The sequence below is a fragment of the Aulonocara stuartgranti genome (assembly GCF_965226115.1).
Source record: "Aulonocara stuartgranti genome assembly, chromosome: 12".
Classification (NCBI taxonomy): domain Eukaryota; kingdom Metazoa; phylum Chordata; class Actinopteri; order Cichliformes; family Cichlidae; genus Aulonocara; species Aulonocara stuartgranti.
This window is the reverse complement of record NC_138948.1, coordinates 2,777,309-2,803,311: the sequence shown is the minus strand read 5'-3', so window position 1 is coordinate 2,803,311 and position 26,003 is coordinate 2,777,309. Positions and strand designations below refer to the sequence as shown.

At 42.7% G+C, this 26,003-nt stretch overlaps 1 protein-coding gene across 1 annotated transcript in view; it reads right to left on the bottom strand.

Annotated features, from left to right (window-relative positions):
• Positions 1 to 22,052, bottom strand: part of adamts3 (ADAM metallopeptidase with thrombospondin type 1 motif, 3) — a 138,453-nt gene extending 116,401 nt beyond the window's left edge. The window contains exons 1-3 of the mRNA XM_082555008.1: positions 21,417 to 22,052; positions 21,019 to 21,040; positions 11,348 to 11,781 (exon numbers count right to left, since the gene is read on the bottom strand). Coding sequence (XP_082411134.1) covers positions 11,348 to 11,781; positions 21,019 to 21,040; positions 21,417 to 21,470 — 510 coding nt within the window. The 5' untranslated portion in view covers positions 21,471 to 22,052. The remainder of the gene's footprint in view (positions 1 to 11,347; positions 11,782 to 21,018; positions 21,041 to 21,416) is intronic.
• Between the last annotated feature and the right edge of the window lie 3,951 nt (positions 22,053 to 26,003).

Sequence of the window (26,003 nt, the reverse complement as noted above, 5' to 3'; positions counted from 1 at the left end):
CAAGCTGAATAATCAGACTATAATAAAAAAGGTGATCAAAGATATCATGTGTAAAATCATCCTCAGCATACCTTTAATTAACGTATTAGTGAAACCGTAGATTAGATGAATACATTCAGTAAAGCTTTCATGAACAGACCAGTTACTGCATCTCACGTCGCCCACATTCAAGCCACTAAAACGTTATTATCTGGGAACCTGGGTAACATCTTTGTGTTTCCCAGCCACTGTGCGTGGGACATAGGTGTGCTGTGGAAGGTTATCTGGTTGCACCTGATTAGTACTCTAAGCGATCGGCGTGAGTAACGGGCAGAACAACTACATTCTCTTCCACTAGAGGGCAGCACAACTACCTGCTGGGTTACTGCCAGTAAAACAGAAGAAGACAAAGGAGAAATTACATAATAGTCATGCAGCACATAATAGCAATAGACACATATTTGAAAAGGACTTGGGTCCTGGAGGAATTCCGATTCCCCAGCATGAGTAGCGGTCAGAAGAAAGCAAAACAGGTATACTGGGGACAAACCCAGCCAATTTAGAAAAATGATCAATATGCTTTTTGTGACGTTTTTGTTTGGTGGTGTGCCGTGTGATTTTTCTAATGAGAATATGTGCCGTGGCTCCAAAAGGTTGGGAAACACTAGAATAAGAAAGAAACATTGGGGAAATGCGTCTGTAGCTGAAGATCATTTCTCTGGGACGGAGCCTGTATGATAAAATCTGTAGTGAATTATTATGTGGAATCAACACTGTAATTAGTGTGAAGACACCAAGTCAAAATACACTTTCCAATTCCACAAGCTTGCTGTGCCCTTGCGGAGAGTTTACTGTGACATATTTTCTGTGACCCAGTATTCGGCATTATCCGATATCAGCGGAGACAATGTCCTACCTAAACACAAACCTCAAAAAAGGGATCAGGAACCCTGTGTTCCATCACTTTAATATCCCCAACATCAGCCCCTGCCAAGCAGACAGCACTCCTCTGCCAAAGAAAACACATGGGATTCAGCTGAAGGGCTCCAGTTTTTCAAAAACAGTCTCTTTCAGTCTAAACTTCTTAAGGAGGTCGGTACGAACGTGCTTTCATTTGAAAAAAACCCTGCAATGTTAAAAAAAGGCCTGGATTCAGCCGGGACACTGCCACCTTTCACCCTCCATGTTGTCCAAAGGTGTGTTTGCTTTGAAAAATGTGAGCAAACCTTCGTCATCATTACTTGACATTTTCATCCCCACTCTTTAAAGGAATTCGCAGAAGTTTATTTTTCACAAATTTCAGCAGAGGCCTGCTGATAATCTGAAAAACAACTAGAGAGTATTTCTGAAAATGATAAACAGGAAACTGCAAAAACATCTCAGATGTCTACTTAATAAACGTCAAACATGGCAATGAGCCACTACTATCCTCAATATATCTGTGTGTGTTTGAAGTTTCCCCCAGCTTCACTGGAAACAGTATTTGGAAAAAATCTTGGAGAAGAGAGAAGTAATCAAAAGTATTATCATTTTAGCAAAAATATCAGGTAGCCTCTGCTCTGAGAAACAACGCAGGAATTCATTTGGTTGTGTCGTTTTGTGCCGCTCCACCAAACAGAGCAAACATTTACAGACGGCTTTGAGGAGGCGGTGGGATTCCACACTCGACTTAAAATAAAACCTCGCGCCAGTGAATGGCTCTCAATGTCCGTCTGAAACGACAACAGAAAATGTGGGCTCGTCTTAGGTTTATATAGGTCACGATTAAAAATGTTTAAATGTATAAATATCAATGCAAGCACCTCGGCACTGCACGCCGAGTCCACGACTGCAGAGGAGAAAACTTTTTGCATATCTTGGTGCGCCTCTCCCCTGCACCTCAAACCATATACCCAAACAGCTCTGGGGTCAAGCCTCTGCAACAAGCCTTGGCTAAGTCAACAGGGAACATTAAGAACTGTCGGTGAATAAAACTCTTGTGCCCAGCTACAGTTCACCGCAAAGAGGAACTGGCTCACTTACTTTTTCTTTTTTTCCCCTAATCAAATAGGATATTTTCTTCTTCTTTTTTGCCTTTTTGCCCCCGCCCCTCCTACACAGTAGCTCCAGATATGTCAGGAGCTGTGCATGTCCAGAATGCTCTTTTAAGTCTCTGAGGCCAAGAGTGTAGGCCACTGAGCACACGTAGCTCTCAGCAAAACATCAGCATGCTTTATTTGCTCATTTTGTCACTCTCGATGAATCTCAACATTGTAAACGCCGCCGAAGCTGCAGGAATTTGAGGAGGATGATTGCAGAATCTCTGAGTTACAATGAGCCTTTGCTCTGACAGCATAGTTTCACCCATCAGACCTGCAGTGTATTTACACTCGCAAGTCTCACACACACACACCTCAGACACAGCAGCGCCTCACCATTCAGAGCCGATTATGCAACGTGACACACGTTAAAGGTGGCCGAGCTTTGCACAGCTGCTGGAAATTTAAAGCTTAATAATAAAAGTCACATTTCCAGTTGGTGCTGTTCAGGTTAGGCTACCACACTGCCTGCATCTATCAGCTGATTCGTCAAGACCGTCTGTCTGCTCAGGTATTCTCACAAAAAACAAAAAGCTTCATATAGAAAGAGAGGAGGAGGGATTTGTTCCAGCTGGCCCGTCCTCTATCTAACAAACGACTGGGACTAAAGAGGAATTTCATGGATGCTTTAAAGCAGTTCCATAAGTTACACTTTATTTGTCATGCTGGTACTCTGTGGTCCACACATGCATCTCTCACTGCAGTTATCTTTTCCTCTCACATCATACTTATCTTCACTAATCAAAAGCAAGGAAATCTGCATGCACTCATAATGTAGATTCAATCAAACAGATTTCTATTTAAACTCTTACAATCTGTCCGTCATGCAGCCACAGAGTGAGCCTGTAGTCAATGACTCTCCATCTGAGTCTATTACTTTAAGATGTGTCTGACAGTGACTGCAGAGTTTAGCCTCATTAGTCAGCTGAAGAATGCATGTTTAAATAAAGGCACGCTGTATACTTATGCTTGTGCATGCCAGTGAAGACAATTACGTACGACTCCCACACAGCCTCTGCCTCTTAATATAAAACATGAGAAAAACTTGCAGGAAAGATGACGTGCCATGAGAAAGTTTCATAACCCCGCCCACAAAAAGCAGTAAACCAGACCACATATTCATTTTGCCAATCTCCAGCTGAAGGTCATCTCCTGGTGGACCTCTGCACTGGTCCCAGTACTGAGACACGTTTAAACAGAACTCTGTTGTGTCAATATGGCAACTCTGACAAAGCTAAATATTAGGGAACTAAATATGATGAGGACGGCATCACAGCACTGACGGCGTGTCGCTGGGGGATACCTCACATTTTTATACCCAAATCTGAGCGAGTACACTAGACTTCTATGAGAAGTCGGAAATAAATCAAGAATAACATTCACCCACATCTTTGTCCTGTCTTCCTCCTCTAGCTCTCTACTGGTCGCAGCAGATGGCCCCGCCCCTCCCTGAGCCTGGTTCTGCCAGAGGTTTCTTCCTGTTAAAAGGGAGTTTTTCCTTCCCACTGTCACTAAGTGTTTGCTGACAGGGAGTCGTCTGCTTGTTGGAGTTTGCTCTCTATATTTGCCAGTTCTTTACCTTACAGTATAAGAAGCCTCGAGGCAGCAGTTGGCTATAATTTGATGCTATATAAATAAAACTGAATTCAACCAAACGGAACTGAATTGACTTTATGTTATACTAAACATGGTCACTGGAAGCATGTTTCCTGAGGTAACAGATCAGACATCTTGCTTTAATCAAAGGAGGCGCCCCCTGCTGGTCATCAGAAAGAATGTGAAGCATTTCCAGATGAGGTTTCCTTTTCAAACCCAGAAGTGACGACAGCACTGGGCTAACCTTATAAACAAACCCTCTTCATAATTATAAAGCAGCTGTAGCTGATTCATCTCATGGTCCATTAGAGGTTCATGTAACATAAGAATGAAATTCTACAGTATGAATAAAAGTAATGCGCTAACATGAGTAAGACTTCCTGTCTGAATCACATCAGTGAGACAACGCCCATGAACTCAAACTACTTCACAGCATCATCAAATGATGCCTTTTATTATTGTTTTGAGTTGCATATTATATGTTAAGGGTTTTGAGCCAAATACAAACTCATATTGAAGTTTTATAATATTTAGCAATTAGCTTCTTAACAGTTAACAAATGCCGATTTCTGTATCTGTTGCTAAGGCAGGCCAACCAATAACCATCCGGGCAGTGCGCTCAAAACTACAAACCTGGTGGCTCTAAAGAGGAAATCACATTTCACTGCAATCCATTTCATAGCTGAAATATTTTAGCCTGGACCAAAGTGGCAGACTACCACATGGTTGACAGAAAGACACAGAAAGAGGTTTGTAATGCATTATTAATGGCAACAACATAACATATGCTGTGTCAAATAGTCTCAATCCTCTCTCTGCTGGATGAAACACAGAGCCAGAGTAAAGGTCCAAAAATACATCAGACATGAGAAGCTTCCTCTCTTTCCCTTTCAGGGAAGCAAATCAAATATCTTCAGTATGTGAACCATCAGCTGTGTTCATGTGAGTGTACATGAACTGAGAGACACGCAGTGGGAGGAGGGGTGATGGGAATGACACACCCTGCCTGACATCTAAAGGTCAGCTGAATTCCTTCGTCATTTACTCCGATTCTTTTTTAAAAGAGGCACGTGGTGCAAGTTTCAATCAGGTGACCAAGAAAAAGGACGTTTCCCTCCTTCCAACCATTTACGATGGACGTACTGTAGCTGTTAAACTGCATCGCCCTTACTAAAGCTTCCAACAAACCAGGTGTGTTCAGGATCAAACGCCGTCATTATTCTCCCATAAACAGACCCAAATGTGCTCATGGAGCCCAGATTTCCCAAAACGGTGAAAAGCTCTTTAGTTTTTCTATCCACAAGTTTCAGATGACGGTATAAATTTAGAAGGTTTAATAAACTTCCACATATTTAACTTAAAATCTCAAAAGTGCCTCAAAGAGAGTTTCTGAAGCAAACAAAGTGGTTTCCAAGTCGTATAAAAAGTTTCACCAACAGTGTGCAGACTTACTGAGTTCAAGACTTTTTATTCAACCAAGCAAAAAGCTCCAGGATTCATCGTTTCCATGCAAATATCAGAGATAATCATTTCAAGGCCGTCGCTGCTTTTCAGATGAACCCAGAGAACTTAGCCTGCGCACTGAGCAGAACTTTTATAAATTACATTAGTCTGGATGTGGGTGATCTATGCTGATGGATTGAAGTCTCATATTATACATAATCCATATTTTAATAGTAACAGTGGGAAAACTGTAACGTAAAACAAAAAAGGGGGTTGCTTAGGAGGGTACGACTTACAGCCATACCACCCTGATCTCCCTGAGCTCAGAGGCTCAGCAGAGTCAGGCCTGGCAGGCCTTTGGGAGGCTGCCGGGGAACAGCAGGTCCTGTTGGCTGGCAGCTCTGGAGGCTGAGCAGATCATCTAATCTCCTGAACCCTGAGCTATTCCCGATGCATTCATCAGAGTGTGAATGAGACATGGTGTAGAAAAGTGCTACACGGGTTCAGTCCATTCATGAATCAACCAAACCCTCATTGCTTCAGCTTGTTTGAACCTTACAGTGAGTCTCTCCTCATTTTATGAATGTATTATAATAGCAGCATATTTAGCAGATAAAGAGCGGGGCCCATCTGTCAGGAGGAGGCACACAGAGAAAAAAAACAGCGTGATCATTTATCCAAGTGGCTTCGGATTTGGAAAGCAACCCAGAGCGCAGCACACAGCAGAGCACACATCTGCATCCTTATAATTATTATATCCTCCTTAACTCAAACAAGTCCAGCTGTGCGATCAGTGCTTCAAATAAAAATCTCTCACAGACATTTCAGTCCTTAATCTGGAAGACCACCCAAGGACTGTTAGGTGGATAAGGCTTAATTGGAGCTGGAGCCTGTTTAATTCAGCACTTAGTTCATTGCCAGCATCAGATTTTGAAAATCGTCGCTCGCAAAACGCAGACAAATTTGGTCTCCTCCTTCTCGTGCATGACTCACAGCTATGCTGTTTCTCTGGAGTTAAGAGTGCCACAAGTATCACAAGAGGAGATGATTTCATGTTATTCGTGCTGCAAATTTAACGGAGAAGGTGCCGCACGCCAACTTTGTGTCACTTTCTAATGACTTCATTTGTAACTACAGGCCTCGGCTTACACGCAGCAGCTCAGCGAGTCAGATTAGAGACACAGATTTTAAATACCCAAATATGGAAACGAGTTACAAATGATGCAGGTTCTGTAAGAGAACTCGCACCACGAATCTCTGGAGCAAACGTGCGAAACAACCAGGCCAACACTGGACTGCAGATTCTACAGGATCACTTCTCCTCAGTATGAGTGAAGGAAGAAGAAAACAGAAGTCAGCAGTGACATGTTTCATGAAGGACCAGCTCTCCCAAGCTTTTCTGACATGCAACACAAGGGCCATCCCCCACGCAGGCCAGCAAAGATCGCCCTCGGTTCGCCCGCTGCTGCTGAAGCAGAGGAAGTATCTGCCTCATAAGTATTTAGCTGCCAGGCTGCCTGCCAGCATGCTAGCTGCAGTAAACACTTCCAGACAGCAGCCTGGCTATAATTAAGAAACAGTAAAATGCACACCTAGAGAGGGCCAGGACTACCACTTGAGATCAAAGACGGCCGGCCCTCAACGACAGGCTTTTAGATCAGGAAGCACTGGTTTGGAGAGCGTTTGATGTCGGGTTCTGTAGTCCTGCGTGTTTTGGATTTAGGCTGCAAACATGAGGAGGAACAAGAATCAGTGCTGCGAGGAACCAGGAGCTGGATAATCGAATGCAAACTTACCAAATAAACTCGATTCTGTTTCTCTGAATTTAACGTCCCACATTCTTACTTTTATTGTGGCGATTTTACAGTTTCCCGTTTATTTTGCTCTCTGGCGTGATGTAACACTGGGAATGAGAAGTTACAGTAAATGAGGTCATTGTGTAATAATGATGCCTGTAGAAACAAAAAGAGCAAGTATGTCTCAATAAGAGCCGTCTGAAATGCTTCAGTGGGAACATGCAACACTTCTGTTGTTTTACTGATTGGCCTGAAAACATGTCCAAGTCTCTCCCGCCTTCATCTCTATAGTATCGTGTAGCACGGCACTTCTTCTGTTGTTGTAACCGAGCTGATGGCTGCAGCTCAGAGTGAGTCAAATCTTTCTGTTTTTCCAACAGTTTAGAGATCCTGGTAAAAGAAAATCAACAGATTTGTAACCCAGATGTGGCAACGGGGTATGTTATCTTGAAATGCCGGAAAGCTGGAATATAAGGGGATAACAGGATGCTGAAGATAAAGTTCCTACCCTCATCCGTGCCTACAGACGGAGGATAGAGATTGAAGAGATAAGATTATGGACAGAAGTGGTGAAAATGAGCTTTCTGGGCTCAGCTTTAGAGATGGGACGAAGAGCTGAGTCATTCAGGAGGAGCTCAGAGCTGAGCTGCTGCTCAACCACACTGAGAATGGCTGGCTGAGGTGGTTTGAACATCTCTGAGCATGGGATGGCTGAGGTGAGTTGGACACAGCATTCTGGACCAGGACACACTGGAGTGATTATGTTGCATCACCATAGACTGTTCTGGTGATCTCTGCTTAAACCGCGGCCCCTGGGACTGGATAAGCAGCAGATACTGGACGGACTAAAATGTATTGTCTGTTAAAGGAAACAATGAAGAGTCGACCCAGTATTGTGCGTTATTTATGATGTTCATCTTTTTAATAACCTTTGATACTCTGACAGTAAAGCATGTGATCATAGAGCAGCAGCAGTCTAACTGACAAACCTTGATGGCTTTTGGCATCATGCGAGTGGCATGATGCCCCCCTCTCCAGGCCCGACTCTCCTGTAAGGCTGGACTATAAATGTCTCGGGGGGGAGACTCAGAGACACAGACTCTGCTGTGATGAACTGCTTCCTCCAGCTCCAATCAAAGGAAACGGCCAAATCCTGCAGCTCAGAGGATGAACTTAAAGGTCAGACTGGCATTATCTTTGTCTTTAGACGTGCCTGTCGCTGCAGTCGGTTTATTTTTAGAGATTATGTTTAGAACTTCACAGAGAGTTCAGGAGCTTTTAAAGCATGCATAATTAATTTGGTGAAAATGATAACTACCAGAAAGAGGAAACAAAACCTGACTGCATATGTACTATTTTCTAATCGCAAAATTAAACATAGGGACTGGTCGTTTGCAATCACCATATTTAGAACCACAAAACAAAGCTTGGCCTTATTTTTGACCTCGATAATATCTTAAAATATTTAAAGTCACATATTTGTTGACAATTTACCATCGAGCATCTGACAGCCTGTCCACTTTTCCACCTGCCTCCTGCTCTCATCATTATTCCTCCGTTTGCATTAACAGTTAAACACACACACACATACACGTCAACTAGAAAACAACTAATAATCTGAATTTTTTTAAAGCAAATAAATATTACGGGGAAAACGGAGGGAATCTACAATACACATACACAATGTGAAATTATTTACATAAAAAACCAAAGAATGAGGGCAAAGCAGAAGCTACCAGGGTGTGTTAACAATGTTGCCTTGGCTACCTGTCCACCTTCATGATTCTCGTCGTGTCACTCGCTTTCTGCCAACTACATCCTTCATATATATATCTCTCTCCTTCTCTCCCTTCCCCGCTCCTTGGTGTTATCAGCCAAAAGGCAAATATAGCAGCCCCGTCCCTATCAAATCCAAACATTGTTCTGGTTTAAATTTGGTTACCGGTACATAATAAGTGTTACATAATAAATGAATGTCAGTCAAGCAGTAAACCCCCGCTTCATCAACCAGTTCACTGTAAATGGGAATATTATTTAGCACATGTAGAAACCAGTTTGGCTGTCTGACCAGCAGCGTCTGCAGTTTTCAATCAGATCTAGCATGAACAAAAAACAAGATGACATCAGTCCTCAGCTCAAGGCTTCAGAATAACAGTTTACAGACAAACAGATGTCACAGATGGGAGTAGCCATCTTTTATATACAGTCTAAGTGAATGATCAGTGTTAAAGCCACATTCAGCTCTAAAGAAACCGTCTGAATTAAGCTCCTTTAAAATGCAGATGTTTGTCACATCTCTAACGGACAAATTGTAACTTTATTTAATACTACACCGACTCATCCTACTACTAAAAAACCAATAATAATAATAATAAACTTTGTGGGCAGCACGGCGGTTAGCACTGTTGCCTCACAGCAAGACGGTCCTAAGTTCAACTCCACCATCAGGCCGAGTTCTCTCCGGGTACTCCGGCTTCCTCCCACACTCCAAAGACATGCAGTTAGTGGGGACAGGTTAATTAGAAACTCTTGGTATGAATGGGTGAGTGAACGGTTGTCTGTCTGTGACACACTGGTGAACCCAGCCTCTCACCCTATGATTAACTTGTATCTTTGGTTTTAAGCTATACGGGCTGACGTTACAGAAGCTTAAAGAGGAACAAAGCTCCACAAACAGCTTTATGTTCTTTAGGCACAGATAAAGAGGGAAAAGGGCTTCAGCTGCAGTTTGTTATGTGGGGAGAATTCAGATTTCAGGTTGGCTTTAACATGGAAATGATTCTGTGTCACAGTGACTCACTTCCTGCTGCTGCACTGTGACACAGTGTGAACTCATTACTTCATTATGCTCCACGATACAAAGACCGTAGTGACAGGAACATTTAGTTTGATGTCCAACAACAGAATCATTACTCTGAGCGACATTTATTATTTTACTGAATGCTGGTGATAACCCTGCATGTTTTTTACTGAACCATGTCACATTTTTCAAAGGCAAACCTACAATCTGAGGGGGCAGAAATTAAACTGCATCTCTATATACTTCCACCAAGGTCCGTAATTTGGCAGTAATACATGTAAATGGGTTGGAGTTGGCTGCCTGAAGGTTAAAAACCATTTAAAATATTCCAGTTTTGAGGCTCACCAGAGGGCTTCATTTCTCCTTCAAAAAAGAACAATAAGGTCTTTGCTCCTAATTACTGTGATCGTGTTCGAGTGTGATGTGTTTTTAGTAGCTTTCGGGCAGCCGCAGCCTTTGGATATAAACAGCACAGTTAGTAATCGTCACAGCCGGCACCTGCTAACAAGTGTCCGCGCTCCTTAGCCTAGCCTTGCTTGCTTGTGTCTTCATCCCACACACCTCCACTGTCAACCAGAAATAGCACACAGTGACTCATCTCTGTGACGCTGTAATTACTCATGCTGGTTGCTCAGGCTAGCTGCTATACAGGCATAATGTTGCTATGTTCACCATCTTGCTGTGGCAAATATTTTGGCCAAATATTGAGCCAAGATAAGTCGAGGGATCAACACATTTATCACCATCTGTCATGCAGACAGTGTGAAAATGTTTGAATTTGAGTTTAACGTTTCATGAGATGTTTAAAATGAAACTAAAGAGAGTTTGCCCCATCATATGTCAGAGATCGGTTGAGCCAGCTAGTGGAGGACTATGAAGCATGAGGATGTGAGAATATGTGATATAAAGCACAGCAAATCTAGTTTAACTCTCAGTGCATCGGATTTGTATTTGCATTTTGACCTTTTTACTTTCTGTTAGGAGCTTTGCTTTAACTTTGTCATGAATATATTTCCAACAGAGAGTCAGTCCTACAGCACTACAAATGTTCACCATTAGCAGTAGAAATTCATTTTTATTTCAGTCTCCCCGGCTGAACAGCTCAGAAACTAAAAAGACACTACGAGCGCTGTCCATCACTCCCCCATCAGGAAGGTGATTTTTGGAGGACATTCTTTGTGTTGCTTTTCAAATCTCTGCAGTATTTCAACTACAGCTGAAGGAATCTGGGTTTGGCCTATTCTTTCCTAAAATGCAGAGATGCTCCGCTGGCCAACTCTAAGAGATTTTGGCTCTGGTCGTTGCCCAATGACTGTCCAAGTGTTTTATGAGGGGTGATAGGGAGGATGGGACTGCAGACTTTTAGAAAGGACAAAAGGAGCTCGTGCTTTATGTTGGGAAGAGGTTAGGAGGAAAATCCCTTCACGAATGCAATAGGAGACTACTCACCCGTAACAAACCTCTGTACAAAAAGTACAAAAAGCTATTACGTCTGCAAAAACAATGTGCTGTAAAAATGCCGAGCAGTGATGTAAAGGAATGCTACAGACATCCAAAGTCCTTTGGTGTCAGTTGGTAAGGTCATGGCACTTTTGAAATGAAAAGGACTTTCATGGGGTGGGAAAGGAAGGAGTTTTACGGCCGAGGAAACTTACCAACCCATCGCAGTTGTTAATGGCAACCGAGGCCCCGGGGACGTCTGTGATGTCACCGGTAAAGGTGCAGTCGGTCTTGAGCAGCTCACGGCGCAGTATCCTCTCCGTGCCATTGGTGGATTCAGTCTGGTTGGCGCCCACGCTAGAATCGTTGCCACCACTGCCGTTTCTGAATCCCGGGACCTCGTCATGCCACTCCACCATCGCGCCAGGCGCCACCAGCCTGCTGTTCGGCCGCAGACGAAGGTGAAACTCCTTTCCGAAGGCAGTGATGTTGAAGAAAAGCCTCTGTTCAGTTTCACCGTTTTCAAGCACCTCCCTCTTAACACGCTGCTTGTGAGTGGCGGAGAGCAGGTGTGACAGGTAGTGTCCGTGGGAGTCGGTGCTGAAGGGGGTGACCAGGCCGTATTCTTTCAGCCGGCTCTTCAACTGGTCTGCAAAAAACCACAAGAACCCAGCAAAGTTAGTTTTTCCAAACAGCAATAAAACAATATCAAATTAGTCTTTTCCTCTAAACACATCAGTCAGCCAAGGCCTGATTATGCTGCCTGCTCTAATCATCCTTTTATCACTTTTAGCCAACTAATGTTCCTCTGAGACAGGACGAGCTTTGACATTCATGGCAAACCTTTAAGAACACTTGGACTTGATTTCCTGTCAGCTAACATTTGGACCTTCATTTTTCTGTCTCTGCCAACTCAAAAACAAAATATTGGACTAACTGATTCACCACGTTTACCTTCTTAGTCCAACGAGAGAGAACTAGAACACCACAGCTGAGAGCCAGACTGACTGAGCTAAAACTCTCTGAGACACATTATTAGGCCAACAGAAATGCTAATAGGACACTTGCATAGTTTCAAAGGCATCTAAGACCCAGATGGGAGTAAGCGTCAGTGTTGGGGTTATATTTTCTTTCACTTGGACGAGGATCCCTGACCCTGCTTTATGTCACGGGCAGAGCGACAAAATACTCTGAGAACAACAACAATGGGACAAACTTACAGCACCGGTGTCGTGTCTACAGTGGAACTATGAGCACACCTGATTCTGTGTTTAATCCTCACTATTCCCACATTTCATATCTCTGGGAAACACAGCTGCCCTCACTGATTGTGAAACCTCCAGGATTGGCAGACGTTTTGAAACACCGCCGTCTGCGTGGATCGTATCACTCCACGTTCTTCGGTTTCGATGTGTCACACCAATTTCAAATGATCATTTTCCAGACGAAAACAAAGACATTCACCGTGGATAATGAACTACAGCGCTGCTGAGCTCACGTCTAAACTCTGCTACTGTACTACTGCCTAAGTAGCAGCTGTATCACAGCAGCAGGACTCTGTGTGGCTTCCCACGAGGCATATTCTGCTGTCCTGCTGCCACATGGATCAACACCAGAATATGTTATGTGTGATCTTGCATATGACACTGCACTGAAATATAGATGAGCCAGGTTTAAAGACGACCTTGAGCAGCGTAGGTGTCGGTTACTACTGGGCTTGCTGTGAATTTCAGGACGACTGGTGTTGCTTCGTACTCATTATGATTCTGATTCTGTCAGAAAACACTTATTTTCTCACCGTTGTTGCTCTTCTGCGGAGCTGTGCCGGCCTTCAGCACAAGCCAGTTTCATCTGTACCATTGTTTTAACATATTGCTTTGTTTCACCCACTTCCTTGTTCATTGGCACATTTGTGGTCAACCCAAATGTACCAGAAAATCTGTGGGCTTTCTCAAACACTTTCAGATTTAGGAAAATTCCATCCGAGCTTGGTTTGCTTTTCCAAGAATCTTTGGTTGGAAAAAATCTAACAAGAATATTGAAAGCGTGTAATTATCTTGCTGCTTTTGACCAGAAAACATCAAACAGGTGTCAATGGGGAAGCTAAAATTACATATCTGAGGACGTGACTTCACACAATCACAGTGAGCATGCACGTGGATGCATGTGATGGCAAGAAAAGACTATTTTAGAAGCATTCAAAGCAAAGACTGCAGGTTTCATGACGCCAAAGCATGACAATGGTACCGATGGAGCACATGAAAGCATGGAGTCCAAGAGATGAGGCGAAAAAAGCGTGAAAACTGTGGGTTTGAACTTAAAACAAACATCTAAATCCTTTTTTCCCTCCCTGTTACATCATCCTGACATTACTATATCTGCAAAGCAAGGAAGGCGCACAGTTAGCTGCCCGATACTGAAATATTTGGAAAAAATTACATCAGTTGTACCGAGTACTACATATTTTTCCACAGAGTGCATTTAAGCAATGAAAAGACACAGAGCATCAAAAAGAAGCCAGAAATGTGTTCAGCTTGTTAGTGTGTGTTTAAAGAGCAGGCTTTCACTGCTTAATCCTCATGAGGAAGACGTCTAATATAAAGAGTCATTTGTCCCGCTTACAGGACTATGTTTTTAAAGCCATGCAGATTTTGATTTTAAGCACTGATTGGATATAAATCAACGTCTCTATCGATTAAACTTGTCGTGATATTTTCAGGTAACCACGCCCGTTTTTATGTTTGATGTAGTGCGTCGTTCCTGCTCAGGGTTCAGATCGTTCGCCTAAGACTACAAATCGCCCGCTGATATCACTGTTAATGTGTGCTACTACAAAGTCACACCTCACAGCTGCCGGATCGCGGGAAACGTCTTAAACTGGAAATGCACAAAAAGGCTTTTAGCGCAAATATGACTGCGGTTAGCGTGCTCCACAAAATGTAAACGCAAACAGAAAAAAAGAACAACTTGACTGCGGTTTGATGATGTGTCAAAAACAACCAGGTCCATATGTAGCACAAAGTCCGATTTCAACTGCAGCTATTTTTAATTGAGACGTTAAACAGTAAATGTCTCTGGCTGTGAGTGTTTGATGGTGTATAATACTGTATATCTATACACAAGCTGACTGGTTTTCTTTAACAGTTAAAATAAAATTGAAATTAAAAGCAAAATAAAACACATTTCTCATGTAGAAACACAAAAACGGATCCAAACCTGCAGGAGAACAGAGGCTTTTTGGAGGACTGTACTGGATCCAGACATTTACCAGCTAAAATAATCTTCTGCTGGGCAGGTATTCGGTTTTTAATTAAACACTCTTTTTGTTTCCTTTAATGTGGGAAAAAAAAGCATCGCTCTCACAGCAGCGATCAGACTTCGGGTCACCTTTCGCTAACTTAGCATCCTCATTAGGTTGACAGAGTTTATTTATGCCTGCTTACACAGGCAGAGGCTGCATGACAGAAATAAAAACATCCTGTTGCATGTATTGTTCTCACTAAGTGATCATTTTACACATAATTACAGCTGTTGTCTGTGTGACGTGTTTTGTTGGAGTATCCCAGTATTCCCATTATTATCTGACAGAGCTCCATTTGCAGTGGAGAGTGTGAAAACCGAGATGTTCTGCTTAAAGGGAACATTTACTTTAAGTTTGTCGGACCAGGGTACAGATTCACTCTGGAACGATGAGGTAAGTGAACAGAGCTGCACATGTTAGACCCAAACAACTTGTGCTAAATGAAAACAAAGTAAGACAAACATACTTTACAAGAAGCACGATTAGAATCACAGACTTTATACATAAAAGAGAGAAGTTTAAAGAAAAGAAACAGAAACATATACAGGTGTTTTACAAGGTCGTCTAACAGGAAGGCTGTAGCTTTACTTACAAAAAGCACGAGTCCCAACAATACAAGTAAAAGATGAAATACACTGAATGAATACAACCACACAGCACTCACAATATATCTCTCAAGTAGGGCTGCAACGATACACAAAATTCACGGTTCGATATTTTTTCGATACAAAAAAAATGTTCATGCTTTTTTAATTTGTCATTTATTAAAATTATAAATATATATTTTAAGTCAAAAGTACAGTTTTTAAATTTAATGTTGCTGAAACAACAAAGTAATAAAATAATAAATCTGATGGAGAAATCCCTCATCTTTGGAAAAGAGAGTTTATTACAGAGAAATGGCTCTTTCCAAAATAAAAGCTATACTATAGCTTCTTCTGGGCTATATTCTCAGCAGCATATTAAACATATCAGGTCCCCATAAGGAGAATCCTGTGCTAACGGCTGTCTAAATGACTCGGGTAAAGTTTGTAGCATGCGTGCTTGTTGTTTTTGTCTGCTTCCACTTGTCTTTGCACTAGGACAGGGGTGCCCAATCCCGGTCCTCGAGAGCTACCGTCCTGCAGCTTTTAGATGCATCCTTGTTCCCACACACCTGAATCAAATGAATGGCTTGTTATCAGGCCTTTGCCAAACATGATGGCATGCTGTAGAGATCAAACCATTTGATCCAGCTGTGTTGGAGTAGGGATGCATCTAAAAGCTGCAGGACGGTAGCTCTCGAGGACCGGGATTGGGCACCCCTGCACTAGGATGATGTCGGAGTAAATGTGCAGTCATATTCGTTGTGTTCCCACTAGTGCTGTCAGCGTTAATCTCGTTGACGCCATAACGCGGCAAATCTCCGGTAACGAGCTACCGTGGATCACCCCGTGCGTGGGGCTGGACGGCGTCAACACGTTAACAAGCTAACTGCGCTAACGCACTAGTTCCCAGCATTGCGTGTCACATCCAACATACTGTTTTACTTTTGTCCATGACGCGCTTACCTTCAGGGTCATACGTCACATGAAGACCAAAATAGTTCCAAACGCCAGATCTGAATGAGGGTGGGGGAGGTTCAATTTGCCATCTTGCAGCGAGCTTAGCTTCTGTCTTGCTAGCTTGCGCTGCGCTCAGTGGATCTGCACTCGACAGTGCAGCCTAGGCGGAGTAGTCGAACCCAGATCCACTGAGCGCTCAACACAGACAGCATCATCAGAAGACAAGTTGATAAAATAAATTTAAAAATTTGTATTGTTCATACATATGCGTACCGAACCGAAAGCACTGTATCTAACGGTTCAATATCGATACGAGTATCGTTGCACCCCTATTCTCAAGGGTTACCCACCAAAGACCTTCAAACACAAATCCCTCAGTGTCACAAAAGAGTCAGTTAAAATCCATTTTCTGATTTCTTTTCTGTCCTGTGTCCATTAACTTATATTCTCTCTGTCAGAGTAAAAAGTTCTGGCGACGATAGTACAGAAGCACACTAAAGCACATTTCAAATAAATGCAAAAGAGCATCTATGAGGGGCCAGACCAGCTGCAACAGCAATGAAATACTGGAATACACTCCTGATCAAAAATATTATGCCTCAGTGGCACTTTGACACATCAGCCAAAGCAACCTTTCTTCAAATTCAGCAGTTAATCCTAATTAAGCTCCATAATTCTGGTTTTCTGGATATAGTTATGTTGACTTTATCTTTGATTTCTCTCTTTTTTTTGTCTCTTCTAGTCTTGTTTGCTATTTGGAGTTGAATATAGAATTTCAGACCACAAGAAAATGTGCGTAACAAAAGCAAAGAGCGACGTTTGTGGCTTGGCGGTTAAGGGCTAGTGGGCAGACAATGAGCGATCTTTCAAGCTGACTTCCCAGTTAATCAGGGAAGATGGTCCCTCTGCTCTCAGTTATTCCATTTGCATTGCTGCTGAATGTTGTTTCTAAATGTTGCCTTTTCACAGGTTTGCTCTTGATGTGTGACAACATCAAATCCTGGCATTTAACTGAAAGGCTCGCCGACACTGCTCATCTTATCCAACCACCACAAATATACATGTCACAAACTTCTGCTGCAGTTGTCCATATAGAGCAAAACATGTACAAAGAAATACAAAGCACATGGGCAGCAGTTTCGTAAAGTTGAGCTGAGACATGCATTTGATCGACTGACTCTTCCAACAGAGGCTGATGAATCAAAACACAGAAATAAAACCTTAGTGGGAACCATCAGGAAAAAAAACTGCCTTCAAATTCTCTACACAGAATGATACAGTGGTGCTTCAAGGTAACGACGAGTGACCAATCAAAAGAGAAAAATCGTGAAAAATGCCCGCTCCAGCTACATGTCTACCAAAGACTGGACATTTTAAAGGAAAAATTTAAATGGCTCTCTAACACAACATCACAGAGTTTGTTTCATAAAGGTGACATTCCTCCATCTGTCAGTGTCGACACTTTACTACCGTAAAACACTTCGTACTATTTTTCCTTTAATTTGTCAGCGATATATGAGGTATTGTACACCTCAGAGACTTGGCTCTGCTCATTGGCTGATGTATTACCTCAGTTTGTGAAACTGAACACAGAAAATTCAATCAATTGCCACTTCACAGATAAAGGCACTGTGCTAGAAATAAGCAGCTTTTGTCCTAAACTATGAAACACCAAAGAAAGATCCGGGTGCTTCAACAGCACCTTGAATATCACAGTTTACGTGAACTGGAAATGAACCAGTCTGTTCAAAGAGCAGTCCGACCATATTTGAAAGCAAAGCAAGGAAACAAGGTTACCACAACAAGGATGGATGGAGTCAAGTGTTTCTGAACACATTTTTAGATCATCCATCTTTAACCCTTTACCTCTTGAAAGCCTGCTAGGAGTAATGCTCGAGGCTCTGGGAGGTTTCTGTCATATTTCAGCCTGCATTTAGAACAAAGTGAGGCCGGGCTCTGCCTGAAAACCCCCCAGAAACTATTCTAATGGTCATCAAACCACATCTTTATTATATACTGAATTTTAAAACTCATAAGAGTAAATGGCCTGTATTTGTATAGCGCTTTTCTAGTCCCTAAGGACCCTAAAGCGCTTTACACAACCAGTCATCCACCCATTCACACACTGGTGATGGCAGCTACATTGTAGCCACCCTGGGGCGCACTGACAGAGGCGAGGCTGCCGGACACTGGCGCCACCGGGCCCTCTGACCACCACCAGTAGGCAACGGGTGAAGTGTCTTGCCCAAGGACACAACGACCGAGACTGTCCAAGCCGGGGCTCGAACCGGCAACCTTCCGATTACAAAGTGAACTCCCAACTCTTGAGCCACGATCGCCACAAGCTGAGTACACGGGAGGTCGTCAAATGTCGCCTTTATGGGGGACAGAGTTAAAAGCATTATAGGCTGAAGAAATGAGCTGGAAAATTGCCTTTCACACGACCTCAAACTCACCAACCGCTGCTCAAAGAATTGTTGGACAATCCAATCAAAGGTTAGAAAGCTGTGGACTGGGCAGCACTGCCTTCAGATTCTCTACACAGAATGAAACAGTGGTGCTTCAAGATAACGACGAGTGACCAATCAAAAGAGAGAAATCGTGAATAAATGAGATAAAAAAGTAAAACTGTACCGAGGCCTCACTCAATGGTATGAATGAGTGTGACTCGTGTGCCGTGGCCTGTCCCAGCTACATTTCTACCAAAGACTGTGGAAAAACTTAAAACGCTCTCTAGCACCATCACTGTAACACCACATCACAGGGTGTTTCATAGAGGTGCCATTCCTCCCCCCAGCAGTGTCGCCACCTTACTAAAACACTTTGGACTGATTTTTCAGTTGCCACCAGCTGATAGGCTCTGTGGTTAAAAACACGCCTTAGCATCAGCTGAGCCCTGACACATCCAGCTGCCAGACAAGAGCAAAGAAATAAGGAAATAACAAATAAAAACCAAAACATTATTCACCTTAGAGTCATCAAATACACATTTGTGCAAATTTTCTTGATCCTTTTACTTTCTTTAGAGTCACCAAACCATCTAAACAGCATAAAATTGCTATAATTTGCTGTTGAGTCTGATGGAGCCTGTTCACAGGGAAATGCAGTGAGATGAGACAGACACACAATCAGCAACCCTAAATTTGTCAAACAGGCTCTTTTTCCATCCTTTTTGCTGACTGAAATGCTACCAGTAAATACATGAAGAATGTGACAACATGTTATCAGAGCACTGATGAACTATCATCGAAGAAGAAGGAGGAGGTAACAAGACTTTACCAAAGCACAGCTCTGATTTAGCTTTATGGCTTTGACCGCCGCAGCTTTAAGGTAGTGGAGCTGGACCAGGAGACAGCAGGTGACAGAAAGCTGAGGCTAAACTCACAGTGACCTGCATAAAACTACAGTCAAGTGGGACAATTCTCTTCCATTGTTTATGTTTTCAAGCTTAAATCAAACTTTGCTCTTACTGTGGAGAAAAGTGGACTTTCTCATGAAGAAGATTCATTAAATGTTGATCAAGACATCGGCAAGAAATTTGGTGGAAGCAACAATTTATCTCATAATGCAAATTTCCAACTCTGTACTTTTACCCTTAAATTTTGCTAGAACAGCTTTGCAGCTTATTCGTGTTGCCCCGCCCCTCGGTCACCTGCTGGCTGCAATGAGACATTTTAGCCCCTCAGATGAGACGAACATACGATGGACATAATCACAACAAATGTTGGAACAGAGAGGTGAGGTGGGAATGTGAAACCATTTAGCACTCACACACAGGTGACATCATAGAGGTATTCCAAGGAAAGTAATGGATTACTAAATTACTCGTTACTTTCTGCTTTTTTGGTGTGTTTTTTCTTTCTTTCTATCCAAATAACTGAAGAAACTTTGTCACAAGAGTAACAACACAATTAATTACTGAATTTGTAATGCGATTACATTACAGTTATATAATTATGCTTTACACCCCGACACGTGCCTTGGTGATACTGGTTGCCAACAGCAAGGAGAGTTTGTTTTCAATCAGCTCAGTTTAGGGATGAAATATTCCTTTTCACAACTCTAACCCTGCCTTTTGAGAAATTACACTCACAAGTGGATTTAAATGTGACGTCGAAGGATCCTGACCACGCAGCCATACGTGACAAGTTACAGCTGCCACTGCTGGATGCATTTAAAAGAGGCCAAAGGCAGCGTTTGATGCCCTGGGAATGAGGATGATGGTCAGGAGTTAACCATAAAACCAATCAGGGTCTGACCTTCACTAGGAAAGAATTTTATTTGCTTCATTATATTTCAGCAGAAATGACCTTTTGCTTGATGTCCTCCCCATGTTTACCTTCTGCTTCCCATCCCTTACAATTCAACCTGAGCTCACTCAGTTTTACAAATAGTAACAGAACCAACAGGAAAATCCACAAGATTTACTTTTTCATCTGTTATATGAGATCAGAGAAAATGAAATCTAAGCCAAAGAAATCTGCTTGTAAAAGTTACAGAAGTGGCAAATTAAGAAAGGCTTCGCCAAATGAGCAAGGAAACTGCTTTACAAGGCCAATAATGACCACATGGAGCAAACAGTGGCTCACTACAAGCAACGGGGAACCACAAATGCTCAGCCCGCAGTCAGCTGTCATCTTGCTGTGTGAGGGCCCCGGAGGCGTTCAGAAGATAAGGGCCGGTGTAAAAGGATCCTACGTGGACACTGCTGCAGCTCACTTGTTCCTTAACCTCAGAATGAATAACAGATGTTCAGGATCTCGAGGAGGAATTTTCTTTCCTGTATAACAAAGCCCTTGAAGCAGCTTGCTCATGCAATATAAGTGTGTATGTGTGATAGAGGACTCTGTGTGTAGGGTGCTAGGGGAGGGCGAGGGGGTATATTACAGAGCTCCTCACACACAAACTCCCCTCCCACTTTGATCTCAGTGAACCAAGTTGTCCTCATGAGTTTCTTCTCTGCCTGGGGAGAGACTCCTCTGCCTTTTTTCTACACACATCTAATTATTAACAAAACGAACACAAATAAAGCCAGACTTACCCTCTCTATCTACTTCACCAGCCTGTAAAAGAGAGAAAAGAGCTCGTTAAATGCGGCACACGCCAGAAGGAAATGATAGATCAGAGTCTGAGATGTCCAGCGGTAACAACACAACAGCTCTGGAGTTTTCTGTGAGCCGCGCTGTTTGTAAAAAGTCCGAAAATACCTGTTTTACATCCAAAGGGCAAAACTCAGACGTCTGCAGTGTCAACGTGTGTTTCACAGAAGTGTTCAAGTTTACAGAGCCGAAAGTTTAGAGCCTTGTAGTTGTGTCGTTCCACTTTTTCTCCGCTTTACAGCTGAATTCGTTTAATATTGACGAGATTCAGTCAAACTGCGCGTATTTATTTATTTATATGCGTAAAAGGAGGCAAAAGCGAAGCGGTGCAGACACTTACCTTGGCAGCTGAAGTCAGTCCTACAAGTAGTAAAGCTAGTGACAGGACAGCCATCACGAGTCTTAAATGACAAAAAACAAAAAACGTTATCCCAACGTGAAATTAAAATAAGGGGGGAAAAGAGACAAAAATCTTTACGCAAACGTGACCCGGCTCATTCAAAACTTATCAAACTGGATGTGCGGCCAGTGCCTCGGTCTTAGGTAAAAATCAGAAAAAATAAGAAGCAACATAAAGTAGTTAAAGTTTCATTAAAGCAGGAGTGAAGCGAGTTGCGACACTTTTGTCATTCAGTCAGTGTTTTTCTGATGACTGAGTTTCGTGAAAGTTTTGGTGAAGTTAGTAGGACACCCCTCTCTGCCGTGACCGGACAGAGCCGCAGTGTGTAGCTCTTGCAACCTGGCACCAGGCTCCGCTGGCTAATAAACGCAAGACCAGCCCTGTGTGACGTCACCATGTGAGTCCGAACACATGGAGGGACAGGAGGAGGAGGAGGATGAAGAACCCAACCCCCAAACCCCTCCCTCATCTCACCACACACAAGTGAGCGACTCAACAAACAACAAGAAACCTATGAACTCTAACGATGCCAGCAAAAACCCCGCGAAGAAGAATTACAGGCCAGCGCAGGATCAGGTATTTATTTAAAATCAATTTCTTGCTCTTTAGTGGCGCCTACCGTGGGTCACCGAGAACCCACGGAGGACCAGAGGAAACACGTGGAAGAAAGTAGTTGTATAAATAGATTCTCCTGATTGTTCTAATACGGATGGTATTAGATGAAAAGTGGCTCCAAAGTGGGGAAAAATACTCTTCACTTAGATAAACTGCTGCTTAAGTGATAACTTCAATTAAAACTACACATTGTGCAGGATACTATTCATATTATTGGATTATAACTAATGACTTTCATGTGTGGAAAACGTCTAATACTGAATTATATATTCTGGATTTAGATTATTTTAAAACTGTTGCAGTCCTGGGTTTAAATCCACTGACATGCATGCTTGGTTAATGGGCTGATTCACCCACCCACAGTGTGAGTGTGGATGTCAGTGGCTGTCAGTGCCCTGCCCTGCCTGTGACAGCTGGGATAGGCTCCAGGCCAACCGTGACTCTGGACTGGATTAGCAGAGAAAACTGCAAAGCAAAAAAAGCAACTAGAGCTTTAGAATAAATATTATGTTGTACAAAGTACAGCATATTCAAAATTTCATGGAGTAGGATTTTTAAATAATGAACTATGGACAGAGGTGTTGGGCCAAACCTTTTAATATTTGAGTGTTTTCAGTCCATTTTTCCACAGGAGGATGACACAAAGCGTACCCTCCTACACATCAGCTGCAAGTGATATCAGTGGAAGTGTTTAAGAACCACAGCAACTCAGACTCAGTGAAGTGGCAGATCGTGTAAAGTTACAGAGCAGGGTTGCTGAGAGACGTAGCGCATGACAGTCGCTCTGCTGATTCGATAGCTGCAGAATTCCAAACCTCCATCCATTTTCTCCTGGCTGGAGGCATCCTGGACACGTCTGCATCAGAGTCAACACAAGGGGACAAACAACCATTCGCATCTATGTTCAATTTAAAGTCACATATTAACCTGACACCGTGCACGTTTTAGGAGGAAGCTGGATTATCCAGAGAGATACTGGGAGAACATACACACTCCACACAGAAAGGCTCCAGACTGGATTTGAACCAACGACCTTCTTGCTGTTGCTAAACACAGTACCTCCTCTGGCATAAACCTCAGCACACAAACTCTGCATCAGCAGCTTCATGGCATGGGTGTGCATGGAGAAGCAGTTTCTGTAGGTTTAATATGCAAGTGGCCAGTACTTTTGTCTGTATAGTATAAATACAAGTACTGTATAATAAAACGACATTTCTTATGTGCAAAGATATTGAGCAGTATGAGATTAACATTGGTGAGTGGGGCTCCACAGAACAGGGATGCAGAGTAACACAACTCAATGGACAGCCAAGTAGAGACTGGACCTTGGACAAATACAGCCAGAGGGATCACACCTGCTGGTTAGTGAAGTCTGGATATGGAGCCTTGAAATGATCTTAGTGTTCTGATAATAATGGTTTTCCATTCTAAAAAGCAGAATAATCAAAATGGACACAAAATGAAATTAAGTTTTATTTAATGTGACCCAGAATGAGTGACTGAGCCCATAAACTCATCAGGGCTCAGGGCCATTTTTCCTGTGCACTTCCATAGGACTGGAAATCTTTTTGCATCCATAGTTATTGCCTCCTAGTGGTTATTAACAGAGTCCACAGGTTTAAGAACTTTAGCTGGCTTCACTTTTCAGTTTTCTTTGAAGCTACAGCTGCATTTAGTGTCTACAACCTGATTTGGTGGTGGTCAGAGGGCCCGGTGGCGCCAGTGTCCGGCAGCCTCGCCTCTGTCAGTGCAGTCAGTGCAGCTGTGGGTACAATGTAGCTTCATCACCAGTGTGTGAATGTGTGTGTGACTGGGTGAATGACTGAATGTAGTGTAAAGCGCTATACAAATACAGGCCATTTACCATTTTTGTTTCTGAGAAAAATGAGATCCACATAAGAGGACATTCGTTTTAAATTTCGATAGAACAGTAGCAGTAAAACGTCCTTGTAAGTGGATATCAGGCACTTGTAGAGCAAAATTTAGTATTTTGGTCTAGACATCCCAAAATGTGATGTCCACATATGTGGACGCCAGGTCCTAGGAGGTGAAGACATTCCTGCAGTTTAACTAATTGGTGTGTGTTATCTGGCTTCATGGATAGATAAAGGTGGGTGTCATCTGCATAGCAGTGAAAGTGTATCTTATGCCTCCTAATGATACTGCCTAGGGGAAGCATGCAATTCTCCTTTGTGTGTGAAGAAGACTCCACATTTTTATGAAAAAGTGGAGTCTATTAGAATTTCTAAAAACTAAAAAAGTTTCACAAAGTATGTAAATGGTTCTAGTGCTTAGTGTTCTTAACCTGGGTTCGATCGAACCCTAGGGGTTCGGTGAGTCGGATTTTAGGGGTTCAGCAGAGCCTCCGCCGTCACATGCATGGCTCATTTTGTGCACCAGTAAAAAACATATCTATGTCTTGAATTTGAAAAAAATCACATTTTATTTTTCACTAAAGAGGGGTTCAGTGAATGCGCATATGAAACTGGTGGGGTTCGGTACCTCCAACAAGGTTAAGGACCACTATTCTAGTGTGAAATGTCCAAGATGCTTTATTTTCCACACTATCACTGACAAGTGCTGTAACTGCTTACTGTCACCAGGGGGCAGTCTCACAAACAACTGGCCAGCTTGTGCTGTTCTTTCAGAGAAGACTGAAGTTTGAACATACAAAGAGCTGAAGCAAAACAGAGCATTAGAGTGAAAAGTGTCCACTTGGATGTGTCCTGATCCAACACAGCTGATTTAAATGGGTAAAATACCTCCTCAACATGTCCTGAAGTTCTCCAGAAGCCTGGAATGAACTAATCATTTGATTCAGGTGTGTTGACCCAGGGTGAGATCTAAAACCTGCAAGACACCGGCCCCCGAGGTCTGGAGTTCGACACCCCTGTCCTACATTGTGAACTCCATTGTTAGTCCCTTACCACCTTTCCTGTTCTGGGTAATTGTTTAACCAATCAACATTCAGCATCTGCGTGGACCTACATGTGATTGGAGAACTCATCTGCATAGGTTAAAGCTTCATTTTGTGTAGTTGCAAACTGCAATAAGTATACACACATATAGTATCATAATCTCCCCATTTGAGCTGAGATGAGCTGTGAGCAAATTTCACCAAAGAAGGATTATAATCTTTCTTCTTTGTATGATTCACAACTCAAGTGAGTTTTTTGGCAATAAATAAGAAGTCAACATTAATTAATATAACAGATCATGTCTAACTTTAACCAGTCTTGTAACTCCTGAGACGAGGCCCCCACACCCAGGTACAGTGTGGTCAAACTGATTGTACCAACAGAAAGAATAATACTCCCCTATTTTCCTAACATTAAACACATGGTTGGACAAAAGACCAAGACACAGAAGAGGTAACCAACTGTTAGAACGTCTGTGTTTGAGATGGAGTGACCATCCAAATGTAGGAAGATTAAAGTTAACAAACCAAACAAGGTTTTATCGGCCAATCCAAAAAGTCCAAAGAACAACGCTCCTCCTCATTTCTCAAACTGCACATCCTCAACTCTTCCTCTCAGCTCCTCACCTCCAGTTTTAGTCCCTACCACTAATGATGAGGGCAGAGGAGGTGAGGTAGAGACACAAGGAGCTGAGGTGCTCCCTCAGCTCCTTGTGTCTCTACCTCACCTCACCTCATTTAACTAAATAAGACATCGCTGCCTCAGGGTCTCATTTAAAGAGTCTGTTAGATATGACATGTGGCACAGCTACAAAGTAAAGCCACGACAAGAGAAACGAGAAAACCTTCAAAGTGAAACAAAGAAACACTGAAAAACTAAATATCAACTCAGACATGCAGACTGACGGTAAATGTGATGATGACAGAGACGGGAAACACAAAGAAAGAACAGTGACAGCTCCTGAGAACAAGCTGGGAGTCATGAGAAGAAAATT